Source organism: Rhineura floridana, chromosome 2 (genome assembly GCF_030035675.1).
Source record: "Rhineura floridana isolate rRhiFlo1 chromosome 2, rRhiFlo1.hap2, whole genome shotgun sequence".
Taxonomy (NCBI): domain Eukaryota; kingdom Metazoa; phylum Chordata; class Lepidosauria; order Squamata; family Rhineuridae; genus Rhineura; species Rhineura floridana.
In genome coordinates, this window is record NC_084481.1 from 90,540,078 (window position 1) to 90,560,649 (window position 20,572).

The 20,572-nt window shown below is 40.8% G+C and overlaps 1 protein-coding gene across 18 annotated transcripts in view; it reads right to left on the reverse strand.

The window, feature by feature from the left end:
* The window catches only part of TNS1 (tensin 1), a 471,254-nt gene that overhangs the window by 36,165 nt on the left and 414,517 nt on the right, over positions 1 to 20,572 (reverse strand). For 15 of the 18 annotated variants that reach the window (XM_061609240.1, XM_061609243.1, XM_061609248.1 and 12 more), the window contains 2 exons: positions 18,238 to 18,330; positions 7,891 to 7,926 (listed from right to left, as the gene is read on the reverse strand). In XM_061609240.1, coding sequence (XP_061465224.1) covers positions 7,891 to 7,926; positions 18,238 to 18,330 — 129 coding nt within the window. The remainder of the gene's footprint in view (positions 1 to 7,890; positions 7,927 to 18,237; positions 18,331 to 20,572) is intronic. The other 3 variants (XM_061609247.1, XM_061609242.1, XM_061609249.1) reach the window with 1 other exon arrangement.

Genomic DNA, 20,572 nt, shown 5'->3' on the forward strand with positions numbered 1-20,572 from the left:
GTTAGATCCACACAGCCAAACTCTCCTGTGCACAATGCCTCCTGACTGCGGTGTAGAGAATGTAACATATCACCTGAACGATGCAATAATAGAGCTACCGGGCTTTGTGTGAGCATAGTGGTTTGGCAAAGTGCACAACCTCCAAAATCACTGCCAGGTAGAGTTGGCTGTGGTTGACCTGTGGACACATCTTCCGTGTGACTGTGAGACTAAGCATGATTGCTGATCAGGAAGTACTGCATACAGAAGAATTTGACTGTGTAAACTGGCCCTAAAAAGCTTCAAAAACTGACAGAAGCTTGGACTGCAAATACAGCTTTTCTCCCTGCCCTCCTCCACCACCACCTTCCTTGAAGGCAACCATGCAGTGGAAATGTCCCTTGGGAACTTGTTTTACTGCCCAGCTAATCTTATGGTTACCATAAAACAATTATCCTGGAATTTTAATTTCAATCTCTTTCCATATAATTTAGGAGCATTTCCTCTTCTGTCCACAACGATCACAAACAATGTTTTTATATATAACTCTGTATGTGCACGTGTGTGTGCATGCCACTGCACTCCTTTCCCTTCTCAACACTGAACACTCTAGGTTCAAAAGCCTTTTCTCACTAGTCTTGTGTTCCAAATCCTTTAGTAGCAACGTTGCTCTCTTCTTGAGAATAAGGCTAAAATGGTGAGAGGGATTCTAATGATAAGTATACCCAATGTGAGAGGGACTCTGATATTAAGTGGAAAGAAGGGGGGAGGCATAATTCACAAGTTCCATCTCTGAACCACATGAACTGGAGTGCGCCTCCACTGATTTCTGATGCACTAGCTGGTACAGTAGGACAAGTCCAGGTGTTTGTGTACTCTGGACAGAGTCTCAGGACTGTGGCCCCTTCCCTTCCTAGCCATTACCTCCTTCTTCTCATCCCAGTTGGAACAAATAGAACCATCATCTTCCCTTGACTCCTCTTAGGATCTTGCTGCCACCCACTCCTACTCTTGCCCCCATCCCCTCCTTTCCTAGTGGAGAATTTGGAAAGGCCATTTTCCATTCAACTCTTGTGCCATTGTCATGCAGCCATTAGTTTTTCCTTTTTGGTAAGGTTATAAGCAGTGATTTTAAATCCTGGTACAACTGTAAAATGAGCTCACAACTTGAATGTTTCATAGGCCTCACATCTTTGCAATTCAGTGGATCACATCTCAAAGTAGCTTGCCAGTTCTCCAGGGCAAGGGCCAGTTTTTGCCACACCCAACAGGCAGAGAAAGAATCTTAAACAGAGGGAAGCCACAACCCTACAATCTTTAATACACAAGTATCAGAATGGTCATAACTTATCTAATGGAAGAGGTTGAAGGACATAAGCAGGGAGAGCTTTTTCAGCAAGACAAGATGGGAGAACTTAACATAGAACACGGAAACATCATTTGAGAGGGGTCTTATCAATGAAGACTAGGAGAGGTCTGATAGGTAGACTTATCAGAATTGCAGTTGAAATCCATAAAAGACAAACAAGAATGTGCAAGGCAGATAGAATCAAAATGCAGGACTTTGAACTCTTTAGATGTTTCTGGGTTTTGTGGTAAATCAACATTTTGGAAAGGGGACATTTCTTTACAAGAAATTGCTGGAATTCTAGAGGAAGAAGGGAGAAAAGGGTCAAGTAATGCCTTGCATCTGAAAAATGTGAAATGCAGACTTGTTCAGTGTCAATAAGGGGGTCATATTGGAGAATATTTGGAGAGATGCACATTTTAAAAATGAATTTAAAAATAAATACAATAAATTCATGTCCAAAATTCTCAACGAACACCCTGTGTTACCTGCTCACAGTTTGGAAATGTTCTCCTTACTGCAAACAACTGCAACTGGGAGTGTGATCTTATAAATAAAATAAAAAAATAATCTTGAAGGCAATTAAGCCATAATTTTTAAATTCTAGACTGCTGTTTTTCAACACAGGATATTCTCTACAAGCAGTGCCTTTTTGCAATGAGTGAACAAATCAGGACACTGGTCCACCATCATGTACTCATTTTTCAAATCCATGTGGCTCCAGGGAACACAAATACTGATGCTACTATTTAATGGTAAAAAAATACACTCTCCTTTCAACACTTTTGTCAGAAAGCATCAAGCTTGAAATACGCGCCAAGATACACCAGAGAGCAAACTAGGAACAAAGTTCCAGTAGCACCACAGTCAGGCAAGGTGTAATCTTCTTCTGAGCCTTGTAATTGGTGGGATAAAATGTGTGCAAACTGTACTTTGGGGTTGCTCTCTCAACACTTCTCATTTGGAAAACAAATAAGCATGGGCCTGGTTTTACGAAGATGAAGTTGGATTTCTGAACTGGCAAAACAAATCCGGCGGCCAGGCTCTATCCTGTTATGTCCAAAGTTGTTTTTGCCAATTAACCAAGCCCACCAAGGAAGGAAGGAAGGAATGGTATGAGGATAAAGAAGGTTCGTCTGCCCTCTTCATACTGAACATTCCATAAGGCAAAAGCCCAAACAACAGTCTTGGCCAAACCAAGAGAGGCCATGGACGTTTGGTTGTCTTGGTACTGGGCTGAAGTGTAGCCTCAAAAGATTTGCAAAATGCATAATAGGCTTTTATGCTACTTAAAATGATTACATCTGTTACACATTTCCTGCTCCCCTCCCTAACTAAAAATAGCCCGGCTCTGTATCCATGAGTTAGCTTGCAAGAGGCTAATGAGAAACTCCCAGGAAAAGCCAAAAACTCCTGTTAAATGGGAAAAGAAATTATACTTTTTTAAAAAAATTAATACAAATATTTTAAAAAAAGAAATGTTAGCAGGTGATGAAGATGGAAGCCGAAACGTTTTGGTAATACAATAAAAACCTCTGTTTTGTTAATCACAATTACGTGCATATATTTTTAGGTGATTCATGGAATCCTTATAGGGATCCAGAGCAAGCTTGGGTGAAGTTCTGTTTGTTGCTTTCAAAACTGTCTATATATATTGAAAAACGGACGCCTTTCAAGTCGATTCCGACTTATGCTGACCCTATGAAGAGGGTTTTCATGGTAAGCGGTATTCAGAGGGGGTTTACCACTGCCTTCCTCTGAGGCTGAGAGGCAGTGACTGGCCCAAGGTCACCCAGTGAGCTTCATGGCTGTGTGGGGATTTGAACCCTGGTCTCCCAGGTCGTAGTCCAACACCTTAGACCCTCAAAAAATGTGAAAAGTAAATTTCTCTTTGTCCTCAAACCAAGGGGTTCAGGGATGCAGGATAATAGCAAAGACCAGGAAAAAAAGGTGGGACAGCAGAAATTGATGTATCCCATGTCATTTGTTTCTTCCTCATATATTAAAAATAAGGGTGAGCTGCTTTTCGTTTAGGATATTTTTTCCTTTGTGAATTTTTTTTCTCATTCTGGTATATAATTCCCTACCACCACCCCTGCTCTGATACTAAAGCCTTGCCCAGACGTCATCCAGGCCTATACACATGCTAAGTTCTAAATCCTAGCTGTGTGCAAATTATTCAAGTGATATTGAAAAATTAGCATGAACAAACCATTTGTAAATGCTAAATGGATGAGAGAATACAAGTCTTGGATCCCATGCAAGAATCACTTGGCAAAGCTCCAAGTCCTGTGCCATATTACACTATATCTAAAAATACCATCTCTGTATTAATATGTGAAGCAAGCAAACAGTTTGTTGTGTGGTAGGAAATAAAAAGGGAGAGACTAAACAGACACCCCTATGGGGTTGGGTAACATGAAACAACCATGTTAACATCACTGGTTACATTCTCCTATAGCCCATATGAAGAGTGTGTGTGTGTAGATTTCCATCCAGCATCTCCTAACTATCACCGAGCAATCAGGGAGAGCTACCCATTGCTGGCAAACTCTGAACATCTTGCTAGAGCCATCAGCAGGCCTCCTGTTGTAGCATTTCGCCAGCCTCCTAATTTGCGCAGACTGTTGGTGAAAGCTGTGCTTAAGCCACCTATCACCAATCCAGGGTCTCATCCTTGTCACTCCAAACGCTGTATCACCTGTGTGTACCTCAGGGAGACAGCTACTTTTACAAGCCCTAGGACAAGCAGGACATATTACATCAAACAGAACATCACCTGCAGGTCCTGCAATATAGTTTACATCATTGAGTGCAAAAGACCAGGATGTCATATCCAATATGTAGGAAAGACCACAACTGACCTACGCACGCGCTTCAGGAACCACAAGTCGGCAATCTTGACAAAAAAAATGGAGCAACCAGTTGCAAAGCATTTTAACATCGAGGGTCACAGCCTGTTGGACTTTTCCATAACAGCGATAGAGATGCCAGCAGATCCAGCAGCATTGACCAAAAGGGAGAACTTTTGGATATACTCTCTGGACACATTGGCACCACATGGCCTGAACCTGGAGGACAGTACCACCACTACTTAGCTTCTGCAAATGAAGCCCCTCTGAGCGTTCCATCCTCAAAGCTCTATAACTGCCCCTTGGTAACAGCAGTTGCATGTTAGCAGCTGATGAAGGCGGAAGCTGAAACATTTTGTTAATACAATAAAAACATCTGTTTGGTTAATCACAATTACGTTTATATATATTTTAGGTGATTAACGGAATCCTTATAGGGATCCAGAGCAAGCTTGAGTGAAGTTCTGTTTGTTGCTTTCAAAATTGTCTTATATATATAAATAATATATATATATATATACTGTCACCCGAATTCACACACACACACACACATATGTATAGATAGGTAGATAGATTAGATAGGTAGATAGATTAGATAGATTAGATAGATTAGATAGATTAGATAGATAGATTAGATAGATAGATTAGATAGATAGATTAGATAGATAGATTAGATAGATTAGATAGATTAGATAGATTAGATAGATAGATAGATAGATAGATAGATAGATAGATAGATAGATAGATAGATAGATAGATAGATAGATAGATAGATATACATACTGTCACCTGAGTTCATACTTTCAAATATTAAGTACTGGCAACATTCAAAATTCACTACAGACTAGCACAATCAGTTTGCATCTGTACTGGAATTGTTTTAAAGATGTTTTTATTTATCTATCGCTTTTTGTTTGATACCCTGGGCTCCTTGGAAGGAAGGGCAGGATATAAATTTAATTAATTAATTATGCTATATTACAAGAGTCCAGGTGCCAAAAGAAGTGGTGATTGATTAAAGGATTCTGTGCTTATGTCCTTATATACATTCTTTATTTAATGCGTTTTAAAGTTGAAATGTCACCAATGTGGGGGACAACCTGATCACAGTGAGGAGGGAGTTCCATAAACAGGGAGCCTCCACCACGAACACCCTGCTCTTGGTAGCTGCCCCAGGGACCTCACTAGCTGGTGGCACCATGTGCAGAGACTCCCCAGCAGATCTCAGAGCATAGGTTGGGAATATCCAGGAGGCACTCCTTCTTTCTATGGTGCATACTGAGGGGATGGGGACCAATATCTTCAATAAACTGTATATTTTTAAAAAAATGGATATTATGATTCTGGGACTGAATTAATGCAGAAGTGGAAAAGTGTGGTCTTAGGTTATGCACTTTTAGGCTAACAGACGTTTCATCAAGAAAGGTGTAATGGAGAAGAGATACTGGCCCTCCCAAACACGATTTCAACTATATAAAGCTATGCTTAGGAAACAAGTCCAAAGGTGAGATGCTTTTGGAGAGATCACCTGAAAAAGAAATGTTTGCACTTCAGTATGCCTGACCAGCAGGGCTGGGCAATCCCCATAAACATCTTGCTTAAGTTTTATCTCAGTGACATTCTTTACCTACAAGCAGCTGGACATCCTGTCCAGAGAATGTTTAGGATTCCAACTGGGTTTTGTTTGAGATATCTAAAAATGTAGCAGCCCTCCAACAGGCTAAGCTAAACCCCAGCTGGGTTCTGTCCAAAACAACATTTTAAACTTGTGAACTCTTCTCTTGGCTTTCTACTGATTTTCACTCCCCTAAAGGTCAGTAGAGCAGCACATATCTTGGGGATTATTAGGAAGGCAGGATCTTTGCACAGTTATGGAGCTGTGCCTAAATGCAGAAAACAAATGTCTGGGGGCTAGGATGAGGAACTTGTGGTCCTCCAGATGTTTCCAGTTGTTACTGGGCTTCAGCTTCCATCAGCCCCAGTCAGCATAGTCAGGAATGATGGGAGATGGAGTCTAACAACACCTGGTTCTCCAGCCCTACACGTAGAGTTGAGTTGTGTTGTAGTCTCTGCACCCGTTTTTATTTATCTCTACACAATGGAGCTGCAGTGGAGCCATGTTTTTTCCATGGTTTTTTTGAAAGCAGGTCAGGGAAATGTTTAACATAAAACCATCAGAGATGAAAGGCTTTAAAACCCTCTGTTCTCACGCCTCGTATTGGTCTTCTGCAGAGACTGCAGCATTAACAGCTCCATTTAGTTTTTAAAAACTCAGCAAGACTGTATAAGACTCAGGGGGTTGTAGCCAACTAAGTCCTACTCAGAATAGATTCACTGAAATTAATGAATTTAAGGTTAGTCATGTTCATTAACTTCAATGGGTCTACTCTGATTAGGACTAACAACTACTACAACCCAGGATCATAAGTCATTTGGTTCATGCTTAGCAGCAACAGATTATTGTTGTGAGTTGCTGTTGCTATGAGCAGGGATGATGCAAAAAGGAAAAGGGATCCCTAAGCACTACTTACAATTGTGATGCAATTACAAAATGATGCCTAAATATGCCACCTGCAGTGATATTACATACATGTGCAGTTGGGAACACATAACTCATGTCTGCTTCAAAAGGTTGTTGTGAGGATACAGCACAACTCTGAGGAATGGTGGGATGCAAAATGTAACCAACAGACAAACAAAGAGCACTAGATATTATTCCAATCATCAGCCTCATCATGACGATATCAAAAAATAAAATAAATCTTCATCTGCACTAAGTAATGTAATGTGTAAATAGAAAGACTGACTAGGAGAAGGGAAATGCCACTGCAAAACCCAGGCTTTACCTTTGTGGCACTGGAGCTGTTTCTTGGCAGTCTGGCCCTATGCCAATGGTTAACATCTGAAAACACACTTGCACCACCTGCTAGGTGATGGTGGCATGAGACGCAACCATGTCGTGATACCTATCCCTCATGGTTCCAGTTTTCATATGTCAGCCATTTAGCATGGGATTGGTTCATGTGGAAGTGGTTTCCATACTGGGGAATTAACATTTCTATCAGGCATCAAGATGCAATCTACTTGGAAAGAAGCCCCATTGAACTCAACAGAGATTACTTCCAAGTACACTTGTGTGGGATTGTGCTGCTTATCTCACACCTAGAGAGGCCAGTGTTGAAGAAATGATACCAGGAATCTTAACTCACTAAGACTGATGCACAGTCTCCAAAAGTGCCACATCTGCTACAGAAAACTACAAAACAATGGCTCTTAAAATACGGTTTGGTAGAAGTGGAGACATTTGCTCAGGAAATCTGGCTTTTTGCGAGGCATTTTAAAATAGAAAATCTGTCTTTGCATCAGCACATTCACATCAAGGAAGCAGAAAGTATTCTTAGAAAAGTAATCGCCTCCCTGCCAATTTCTTTGCTCTCGTTTATTTACACATAGATTAATTTCTGTGTAAAACAGCTCCTGGCAATCTGTGGTGCAGTGAAATTCTGGGAGGGAAATGGCGTTTTCTTCACTCTTCTGACCATACACAGCAAACCTGGCAGATGCCTTGTGGCAACTGGCATTAACAGTGGCCTACAATCCTATTCATAGGGTCTCCATATGTTGGAATCGACTTGAAGGCAGTCCATTTTTTCACTAACATGTTGTTTTGGCCAAGTAGTTCATGTAAAATGAAAACAATTCCCTCCTTACCTCTGTCAGATTCAGCTACTGTCTCCCCATTTAGTTCTGAGGGGCAAGAATAGAAGAAAGAAATGTTTGCGGAGGGAAAGGTGGACAGTGGCAAAGAAATGAAAATGGAGGGAAGGAAGAAAAAAGTGAAATTCAGATTAGCAGGATTTTGCTTAGTAATCAACTGAGAATATCAGAAGAGATTGTTCCTAGTTTAAATTATGCTAGATCTGAACCATATAAACACCACAAATCTACTTCTAAGGATCCTGAATGTCTGTAAAACATTATTAGGAAATGGATTGGCAATTTCCATCATCACATACCAACTATGCATTCCTAAGGGCTATTTTAAAATGAACTCTGTACCATACCATTCTTCAATAAACTCAGAAGTCTAGCACTCAATCCGAGAGTTAGAAAAACATGAAAAACGTATTTCGTTTTTAAGACAGTACATGTGTAGATTTTCATCCTGTGCCCATTTAAACCAGATTTTCATATTTTGCAGATGAAAGCAATAAACCTTTAGATAGTCTTGGGAAACCAATGAGCATAATCACACAAGATATTGCTAGAGTAAAAGATCCTGCTCATATCAGAGAGAACACATACAAGGAGAGGTTCCCAGGGCTGAATAGTGGCCAGCATACTTATCATTTCTAAGAGTACTTCCAGATGACCTGTTTATTGAGCATTCATCCTGATTTGTTTGGAGGGAGATTAGACAACGCTGGCTATTTACTGAGCATTCATTCTTTCCCTCTCCAGCTATCACATCTGCCACAAATGTATATGTATCCTGAACGACTGATTGAACTGGGGAAAGAGTGCCACTCTCCTCCACCTAAGCCGCTGTTTCTTGACTAGACTAACACAAGCAACTATTTAGACAGCTTTTCAATTTGTCATCACTGATGACACTGAGGGCCAATGTGGCACTTTCTGTTCTCAGGATATATTCTGGTTCCACATGGTCTCTCTCTCTCCTCCACTTGCACGCTCTCAGTCACAATGCCTTTGTTTTACCTTCTTTTAATTATACTTGGAAGAGGCTTAAACAATCATTTCTTGCTCCCAGAGAGGCTAATCAAGACAAGGTTTGTAAACCATTGGCATGAAGCAGCTCTAATAATGAATCAACACACACTTTTCATATTAATAAGTTCCTCATCTAGCCACCTTAACTGTTTTTAGCCATGTAGTAATACACACACTGGGGATGGGATCCATTGGCCATCACCAGTTTGAAAGCATTCCATCGACCTAACAGGCTGGTAGTCATTTGAGTTCATTCTCTGTCCAAAAACCACTGCTCTTTTATCTCTGTTTTCCCTTTGGAAAAAACATTGACATTAATTTCAATATTTTGAAAGGAAATATCAATAAATTAAAGGAGAGGTCAATAAGTTGAAGGAAACATAAAATATTGATATTAGTATCAATATTTTAGATGCATTTTTTAAAAAAAATCTATTTCTGAAAATAGCAGCAGAAAATCACTATATAAAAATCCAAACTGCAATGATAGCAAATGAGCAAATTAATGGAAAATTTGGTACCAAATCTGAATTAGGCAAAATTTTAGCACATCTCTAGCACACGATAAAAAAACCCTACAAAAACGCTGACCAGCCTGTTGGCTTACACTGAGTTATGCAGCACAGACCAGTGGTCCTGGCAAGCTAGTCTCTTGGATTGGCTTTTTATTTTTTCCTAGATGAATGTCCTAGCGGTCAATTGCAAAGGTTAGTTATTTCAGTTCCAAATCGAGGATCTGGGCGTGGAGACAGAGCAAGCGTAAGATAATTTTACTTCGACCTGATGTTCTTAAGCCTTTGGGGAAACCATTTTTCCTCCAGTTTTGCATTATCAAAAGCCTCCAAATGGCAAAGGATCCTGTGTTGCATTAAAAATAACTGAAGGAGAGTCCTGCCCAAGACATTTTGCTACCTGAGATGGAAAAGCATGCACGCACATAAACATGTCAAGATGCATAGTCCCAAGGCCAGACAAGTTATTTTGGCACCTTAAGCAGAAAATCCCACAAGCACCAATCCCCTCCTCCTGACAGTAAAGATATAGCAAAAATACAGCAATAGATTGCATAACTATGTTTTTTTATTTTATTTTTTTTATTATAGATGTGTTTGTCACCCTGGCCTCCTTGGGAGGTAGAGCAGGATATAAACTAACTAAAATAAATATTTGCTGTCCCCAAAAATCACATACCTAAGGTAGCCACCTCATGCCTAATGGTATGGACAGTTCTGCCTGGGAACCATATCTTGAACCATATGTATAATGCATATGCCATACTTTTCCCCCAGCTTGCTTCAATTGGCAGGCGTATGTGGCATATAGATTGGAATGGTCTCACCATGACATGCTTGGTCACTTGCTGGTTTTCAGCTAACCTGGTCCTGAACAGGGATCCACTTTAAAAGCTGATGCAAACACACAAGGGTGCGTTTAATACCTGAGTCTGTCTCACCTGAGAATGTACATAGGGGAGAGTGCTTGTTTAAAAATGCCAAGGAACTCTCTACACATGGAAAACGTGTATGTTGGACAGAAGGCTTCTAGCCTAGCCTTGAGTCCTCCACCCACCCATGCACGCTCTGAGATGCTACAGTTAAGTAAACAACTTTACAATCTGCTCCAACATGCACTTCCTCAAACTGGACATAAGCAAAGTCTGATAGCATCCCATTATTCAAGAAATTAATCGTGGTCTCTAGTATTAACTAAGAAGCCAAACTCTCAGTCTGCAGTTATTGTTGTTTTTAAAAAGTACGACATGTTCAATAGCCTTTTATGGTGTTAAATATTGTCCAGACAGTGGCTGATTATAATCATGGAGATGGGATAATCTTGTAAATATATATATACACATATGCCAGGCTTGCTTGGGGTTTGAGTTTCCATCTTTCCTAATCAACCTCAACTTATTCATGCTTGTGCAAGAATCTGTAGCAGGCACCTCCATGCTCATGTAAACTTTTGCAAATATTGACCCAGTATCTGAACACTCAGTTTAGGCAGCAAACTGCCATTATTGGGGCTGACCTACTGTCCTTCAGCTGTTGGATTTTATCTCACATCTCCCAGTTTGCTTCATTATTCACATTTCTTATACTTACCTTTTAAGAATCTCAGATCAGTTTACACAAATTCTTCCCCACCTGCCTGGCAGCTCCTCTATCCAGACACTGACCAGTGTAAAATGCGCTTAATTTAATAAAGCATTCTGGGGCCTTATACCTGTTGTTCAGTAAAGCAAGCTATGAGACTCACAGACAGGGATTTTTAGTGAGTGCAATAAACGGGTTAAGCAGAGCAGAACAGAGCGCCAGGTTTGTCAAGGTCAGCAGCTGGCGGGCAAGTAGATAAGAAGGAACTTGCAGAAGCTCTGGTGTGGGGGAAAGTAGTTTGGAGAGAGAGAACTGTTCTTTAGTATTTTTGTCAGTAAAGACTCTTACAAGAAACTTGCCTGGCCTGGCTTATTTACTGATCTATGCATCCCTAGAATTTCTTCTTTGTATGATCTCTATACGCACACACCAACAGGGGTTATGGGCCCAGCTTATCATACAAAGTAAGGGGTTCAAGTGACGTTGCTGCAGAGAGAAAAGAAAGTGCAAGAAAGAGGCAAGTAAGAGTGGACAACATGGCTGTAAACCTGTCATCCGGGATGCCGATGGAGAGACTGAATGCTGTAAACTACTCCAGCTGGAAATGGAGAATGAGAGCAGTTCTGATTAAAGAAGATTTGAATGATGTCGTAGAAAACCCCCCTCCGGCAGCTCCTTCAGCAGCGTGGATGAAGAAAGATGAGAAAGCGAAGGCTTTTATTACTCTGGGGCTGTCTGATTCTCAACTGTTGCTGGTGAGTAATGAGCCGACAGCTAATCAAATGTGGGAGAAGCTAAGGGCCGCTCATGTGCAGCAAACCGCAGGGAGCCGGCTGTGTTTAGCACGGAAACTTTATCAGATGCGTTTTACAGATGAAGTGACTATGACAGAGCATCTGGCTGAATTTCGTAGATTATTTGCTGAACTTCAAGAAAGAGGAGTGCATCATAGTGACATTCAGATGGTCTATATACTGTTATCTTCATTTGATCGAAAATGGGATGTACTGGTCTCGAGCTTAGAAACTTTACCAGATGGAAATTTAAATTTGGACTTTGTAGAACAAAAACTTCAACAAGAATGGAATAGGAGACAAGAGAGTAAGAAGTCTGAATTAAAAGAGACTGATGCTGTACAACAACATCAATATCAAAGAAACAGGCAAGAGAATAAAATATGTTATTTTTGTGGGTCCCGAGGACATATACAGAGACATTGTTTAAGTAAGAAGAGAAATAACAGGGACTTTGGACGTCAGAGAACAAGCGTGAACTTTATTACTAAGGAGGACAATAAACTAATTAACTCTAAATGGCTGTTAGACAGCGGAGCGTCTAATTGCCTGATCACAGACTCTAGTTTATTTTACACATCAAAGCCAGTGCAGGAGAAGATTTATCTGGCTGACGGATCGACTCAGGACGCAATTGCAAGAGGCACGCTTAAGTTAAGTAATTTGGGAACTATATTGACAGATGTGTTATTAGTTTCTGGTTTAAAATATAACATTCTATCGGTACGAAAACTAGCTCAAATAGGTTGTAAAATTACATTTGAAGGGGATAGATGTTTTGTGAGAAAAGATGGTGAAATCTGTATGCAAGGGAAATTACAGAACCAAATGTTTATGGTAGAGAGCAAGCTTGATAAACCCACGTGTGCCTGGATAGGAGTAAATAAAAACAAACACGAAAACTGTATACATGAATGGCACAGAAAATTAGGGCACGCACATTTTGAGAAAGTGAAAAATACTCCAAAGCATAGTCAAGATTTGGAACTAACACATTGTGAGCATGTGGATGAATGTGAGGTATGTTATAAAACAAAAATGACGGTGACTCCTGTAAATAAGAGCTGTGAAAGTACTACCACTAAACCCTATCAGCTCATACATGTGGATTTGGCTGGACCTTTCCAGTGTTCAAAAGGTGGGGCAAGATTTTATTTAGTGATTGTAGATGATTTTTCCAGATTTACACATGTGTTCTTATTGAAAAAGAAAAGTGAAGCAGAAGATAAATTAAAGGCATTTATACAGAGGACAGAGACACAATATGGGGTTGTTATCAAAAATATCAAATCAGATCAAGGTGGTGAATTTACCAGTAATTCATTTAAAACATATTTGGAAAAGAAGGGAATAATCCAAAGTCTCACTGCTCCCTTCAGCCCATCCTCCAACGGAACTGCAGAGAGGAGGAACCGGTCACTGCAGGATTCAATGAGAGCCATGCTGGCTGATGCAGATATGAATAACACCTATTGGGGTGAATGTATTCTGTACACTGCTTACATTCAGAACCGCCTTGTGCACAGAGTAATAGGCATGTCTCCATATGAGAAACTGACTGGAAGAAAACCCAGGGTGAAACACATAGAGCGTTTTGGAGCAAAATGCTGGATGCATGTGTCAAAGCAGAAAAGGCATGGTAAATTAGCTTCAAGAGCTCAGGCAGGTCGTATTTTGGGATTTCAGAATTCATATTATAGAATTTGGTTGCCTGAGAAACAACAATTAGTATTAAGTAGAAGCATAAAGGTGATAGATAAACCTTGGAGAGACAGTCAAACAGTAATACTTGATAGTGCGAGCAAGCAGGAAGCAGCAGATGTTCCTTTTGGGCATCAAATACCATTAAGAACCGCATTGACTGACTTAATTCAAAGTGGCAAACGTACTGTGAAAAGACTGAGAAGTGAAGACATAGCAATGCAAGATAAAGAGGTGCCAGGTACTAGTGCAGGAACAAGTGCAGACACAGGTGCAGGACCAAGTAAAATTGAGAGTGAGGAAGAAATGGAAATAGATACTGTTAGACGGTCAGAAAGAAAAACGAAAGGAAAACCACCTCATAGATTCACATTTAACGTTACACAAAAGAATGATGAAACAGATGAACATCCCGTAGAATGGGAGAAAGAAGGGCCAATAGACAAAGAAACAATGGATCTCATGTGGAAATACTGTATTGAAGAATGAAATATAAATGAGTGTTATCAAATAAAAGTGAACAAAACTCTGTAAAACTTGTATGAATAAAGAAAAAAAACTGAAATGTAAATGTAAATAGATACTGTAAGGAAACATGTACTGATGTGTATTGAAATGAAAAGTTAGATTGTATAAAAGTAACAATGAACATGTAGTTTTGTAATCTGTGAGTCTCAGGTGGGGGCTGTTGTTCAGTAAAGCAAGCTATGAGACTCACAGACAGGGATTTTTAGTGAGTGCAATAAACGGGTTAAGCAGAGCAGAACAGAGCGCCAGGTTTGTCAAGGTCAGCAGCTGGCGGGCAAGTAGATAAGAAGGAACTTGCAGAAGCTCTGGTGTGGGGGAAAGTAGTTTGGAGAGAGAGAACTGTTCTTTAGTATTTTTGTCAGTAAAGACTCTTACAAGAAACTTGCCTGGCCTGGCTTATTTACTGATCTATGCGTCCCTAGAATTTCTTCTTTGTATGATCTCTATACGCACACACCGACAATACCATGCTTAGGTATTGTTTTGGTGAGAGTCTTCAACAAAAGTGCTTCTGGGGCATTGGTCCAATTGGTGATAGGGACCTGTTTGTGGGTCACCATGTAGAAATACATGGTGCAAAATGTAAAAAGGGAGTTCCCAAATGCATGTCTGGTCTAAGGATTGGTCATTGGTCTGAAAACATTGAGGAGCATAGTTCTGTGAAGATGGCTACTAGGTGTACAAATGAAAGTGAGCTGGTGTAAAGTAGCAAAGTAGGAAGTCCCACGTTTGAACGTCACCTCTACCATGAATTTGCACCAGGTGACTTTAGGCAAGCCACTCTTTCTCCATCCCCTATATGCAACATGGAAGAAAAGTAGTGCCGACAAGGTTGTTCTAAGGTTTACAACATGATGCATGTGAAAAGTTTGTACTTTTGAGGCACTATATAGACGTTAAGTGTTACCATTGCAAAGGGTGGAGGGGAAGGGGCAGCACGATCACTACTTCATCTGTCCCTGACCTCCATATATTCAAGCTCCCACCCCCCCGGAACAGGGGCCTACATATGTACACCCCAGCACATGTAGGCTCCTTACATATCATCTATACCCTCCACTTTTGTGGGTGAATGGACACACATATGTCCCTCTGCAAACAGGACTTTGGAACACATTAATATCAGCATGGTGCCAACTATCTGCAGAGGACAGTTTATATAGTCACAGAGGTTTCCTAAGCAAATGCCACTGATAATTAAGATACGACAAGCAAACTAAGTGTTGCGTGACACACCTAAGCTAACAGACTGGAAAACAATTTTGCAATATCTCAGCTCCTCTGCAACTGGAGCTCAGCTGCTATGGGTGGCCACCATCTTAGATTGCCCAAAATGCAGTGCCTGGTGTTGACAAAACAAAGTGCTCAGTAAGGACAATCTAAGTCCATCTAAAAGTACCACTGCCCACCAGTTAAACATATCTGGAGGAAGTGGAGGAGTGGTTGCTCCTGCCTTGGCCCAACACAGTACCACTGCTTGCTGGCATCATTGCCAGTCACTCACTGGCTCCTCTAAGATGTGTTTGCTCTGTGGGTGGTGGCAGCAGTGCTTCTGGGTGGAAGGCAGCTGAGTCTCTACTTGGGTCTGATTTGTGGTTGGTAAACATGTCTAAGGGGAGTAACAGCAGCAAGCAGCAGTGCCAGGTGGGGCTATAGCAGATGCAAACAGGGGACCAGCCAGGCTGAGCAGGAGCCCCACCAGCAGGGCGAGCAGGGCTGGCAATGGGCCACTCCAGACCCTGGGGCCAGAACCATTGGCAGGTGCCTGACCATGCCAATCTCTGGCCCTGCCCTGGATTATTGTCTTCTATTGATCTGGTGTGTCAATGGTAACGGGATTGATCAGGGTAACTGTGTATTTAGGATTTACAAATACTAGCAATTTGTCTTTCTCAGTTCGAGACCTGGTGTAGCACAGTGGCTAGAAGTCTGGACTGTGAGTCAATAAATTCCTGGTTTGAATCTTACCTCTGCCAGTAACTAATTCTCCTTTTGCCTTCCCGCCCCATCTGAAATGCAGTGATAATAATACTGATCTACTTCATTGAAATACTCACTATTACTAATGAGATTTTTGAGCCTTTCCATTACTTAACAGACTGCCTTCATGCACCCATCTAATACTTCACATCACAGCTATAAAACTGTGTTTTAAGCTACTGCTGCCCATCCAGTACTGTGGGAACCATCCAGAGGTGTTTTGTTTTATTCATAGCGTAAGCTCAAGCTCTCACTCCAATGCTGATTTCAGTCAGGAAAGTTCACCATTCCGTTCTAACCCATTTCACCAGACTTTAAAGCACTTTAAAAGGGGCTTTTTAGACACTTTTAAAAGAGAACACAGCAGAACCCTAAAAGGAGGATGGAGGAAGGGGTCTTGCGTACACATGATCTGGAATCCATCTGGAACAACCTGGGACAGCTAATCTATAACAGGGGAGCACTTAGCAGTGGGGTCAAGGGCTTCCTTACAGGGAAGAGGCAGAAGTGAGGTATTTCTTCATTCAAAAGTCTGTCAGGTTAAAGTTTCATTAGCACAGAGCCTCTCAAACAGTCTGTGAGATGAGAACCACATGTAAAGTAGAAGAGAGAGAGAGAGATTGCTATGATGGGTAAGCATACACACACACAAATAAATCCTGGCACTAATTTTGTTTAGATTGTCTCCACTTATAGGTTAAGCTAAATGGAGTGCCAAAAGTTTGAATTTAAAAGAGAGTGGCACGCAGGAAGATAAAATAAATAAAGCCAAGGTGCCACATCAGTTTTCCACCGTATCATTAGCTGGGACCTACCAGATGTTAGTAAGTCCTGGCCTCTGGGTGGATGGGAGAGCAATATTCTAACTAATTCTCTGCAAGTATTTCAAAAGAGTAAAGTCTTTGCTTTACTATTTTGCTTTGATGTACGTTCTCCAAGGTACAATGTAGCTGCATAACCATCGCCTATTTAAAGAGTGGCTTGAAATATATTCCATTAGAGCAATTTTATACTAAGTAGCATATCTTAGTTACTGAAACAAGGTCTCAACATCTGTGTACCTACAAAAACTGGAACAATACTGAATATTATACGCAGGGTCACACCCAGTAACTCACTGATTTGTATTCTGCATATAAATGTAAATCCCCAGATACTGATATCATCATCATCATCATCCCGCCCTTCACCTTGAGGTTCCAGGGTGGGTTACTACAGTTTAAACCACCGTTCTTCAGTTTAGGGTCCTCAGATGTTGTTGGACTATAACTCCCATTATCCTTGGCCATTAGCTAAGCTGGCTGGAGTTGATGATAGTCTGACAACATCTGAGGATCCAAGGATGAAGAACAGTGGTTTAAAATAATTGAAAATTTCAAGATGTCATTCCTTTGTGCCTCAATCGTGTTAAGAAGAGTCAACTTCATCGGTATCCCGATGAGATACTTATCTGAGCCCCAATGAATTAGCTGCATGTGTCTTTTGAAGCATATGGGGAGATGTGGTTCCCCATCCAGAGACCATATCACATGCAATAAGCTGCAGATTATTTGAGTTGGATCAGTGCCATAGAAGAGTTGCATATGATTGAATCTGTACAAAAAAGCCCTTTAAGGGCAAAATTATGAGGAATTTCAGGCTCACCGCAAATTTCAGAATGTGCATCCAAAATCTGAGCCTTATAGTTGAAATCCAAGTTCTGTGACATTTGGTATCCAAGATAGACAAATAAGTTCAAATCTGATTTGTATTTTCCTCCCAAATCTGCCTTGGTTCTTTAACTTAACATTTATCTCCCAATGCCATCCATAATTAAAACTAAACAAGGAACTAAAGAATATTTGAACATCAAATAGGCAAGAGCAGAACTGAGGACAGAAAACAACTTTTCATACCACAGACCTTGATGACGGCTGATAGAACTCACCACCACAGGGGCAATATCAAGGCCCGGGCTTAGTAAGATTTGAACAAAGACTGCAAGAACAGCAAGACTATTTGCTAGAACAGCTGGTGCTGTCCAGCTGAGGGAAGAAAAGCTGTAAATCTATCTCAGATGGGGTGAATAAAGTCTGCATGCATTTGATATCTTTAAAACTACTTAATGCAAACTTTGTGCATCTTCCATATTGGAAATGGGGCAACAGGCTGGACAGACAACATATAATATCAAACAATGTTGCTATTCTCCATGATACCAGCCTCTCCGTTACTGCACTACTTTCACTTACCTCCCGTCTGCTGCAACAAGATCTCAGCTGGGTTATGAGGTTTTAGGCCCAGTGCTGACAGCGGAGTTTTAGCCAGTCCTGGTGGAGATCGCACTGTTGTCAAAAAGACAGAGGGAGAGAGAAATTTAACAGCAGAACATAAATAGATGAATTAAATTGCAAAGGTAAGAAATCCAGATATCGCCAGCTTTGTTGTTAAATGGCAGTTTATAGCAAAAGCTAAAAAACATGATTGTAACTGAATCCTGGCTATGACTGGAACTGCTCAGGGTGAGTGGTCTCCTGAAACCATGAGAATGGAGCTGCCGACAGTAGGCCCCCTACATCTTTGGCTAAGAAATAGCTTCCCCTTTGAAGATAAGAGATCAAGCCAGCCTTCCAAGTCTATGTGCATAAAAGAAAAAGAACCTAAAAATTGCTGGAGAGTAGAGAGTGCTATCTCTTCAGTAGTGTGTGATTTCTTAAAGCAAGCAGATCTACAAAATGGAAGCTGAAAACTCTGCCTTTGGCATACTGGGAATAAAGATTTATTAATGCCATAGTCTTACTAATGTCTTATCAAGCTCTTTTGTCAAGATGTCTCTCCAAGGTTTGCACGTAGCTGAGAGGACTTCATCATCCCAGAACACTTGCTAGGGCTACAATTCTACAGCCAACTCTAACATCTTGCCCTGTGTTGGCACCAGACTTGGTGCAACTGGTCAAGGACATTTGGTATTCATGTGCCCAACAATGACTGTGATAAATATTTGTGACAGTTTTTTTCCCTTAATGGTAGCTTTTGTGGAATTATGTGCAAGGTCAACTTACTCCAGATTTTCAGCAAGTCAGAGCTTATCCTTATTCAAAACACATGCCTCCAGCTTCTAATGGCATGACAAATAGTTTTATATTATTCACATTTTAGATCTCGGCCCAACATCTACCATATTATGTTTGCTCTAATAGCAAGAGTGTAACTACAGATGTCTTTTCAGATGCTGTACTGAGCCTGTAATGAAGCAACAAGTAGTCCAAGCCCTAAGTCCCACTGACATGGAACTAAGTGCTCATGTTCCATAGCAGCACTGGATCACTGATTAATTTATCTGGACTGCATCTGATAACTGCACAGGACTGTAATCCTTCTGCCTCTGTTCCTCTTTATGGAACATCCCTTGAAAATATCTGCAGGGCAGATACATCCACATTTCCATCTCTCTCTTTTCCAAACATTGAAAAGTTTTCACTACATCTCCACCATACTTCCCATTTATGGCTCTTTGGGAGATTATAAGGTTAATGCAAAAACTTCCAGGTTTCTCTCTATGTGCTCAGGAAAACAACCCAAGGAAAAGCAGAGACAACCTTGGTACCAAATGACCACAGCATTCCCATCCCATTACCAGGATGTTTGAAGAACAATCATGAATGAATAGATGACATCATCCTATGTCACAGTTTTGCCACAAGGTAGACATGGCATCTGCAAAGATCACGAGACAAGAAGAGGGATTCCTAAACATTGTATACCAATGGCATTGTATGCCACAAACAGCATACATCATATATGTAGATGTGGATGCTTACACTGATGACATGAATCAACAGAGTATTTGCACAATTTCATCAACATATGTTTGATGCCTAGCCAATCAAAAAGAAGAATAACATTTAGGACTGCCATGCATATATACACAATATATAGCACAGTAAGCAGCAATGGAGCAAATAGATGCAGATGTATAAGTGAGATGTGTATGAAAGAGCAAGTCTCACAAAATCTCTTTCTAATGTGGGTTTCTTTCCTTTTTTCATTCTCCTGCTATCTTTGCTACTGATAGCACACTTCACCAGCTCCAAACAATTTACGCTTTCTAACATGAAGCTCAAGTTCTTGCATAGTGGGCGTACCCAGACAAGTGAAGTACTATTGTCGATTAAGGAAACATTTGACACATTCTCCATTACTTGCATTGCAATCCTCTGACTTACGGCTTCAGATGGGCACCCACGCCGGAGTCACAGCAGAAGGAGGGAGGGAGGGAGGAGGCAGGGAGGCACATTAAAGGAAAGCCAGTTACCAAGAGCATATATTTCATCATTGGCCAGCTAGGATTCATTGCTCAGTGCCAATAAGTGACTGGGAAACAAACGATTCCACAAACAGCAATTGAATGTCGAAAATATCAAATAGCTCAGTGATCAATCTGCATCCTCCAGAGCCTATACAGCACTTTATTTTTGTCCTCAAACTGTGCAAGTCTTGTGGACTTTGTTGACAGTTTGTGGTTAAAGATGATAGGCATGTGTTTAACACAGCGCTAAGCAGATTACTCTGTCAGCACAAGCATTT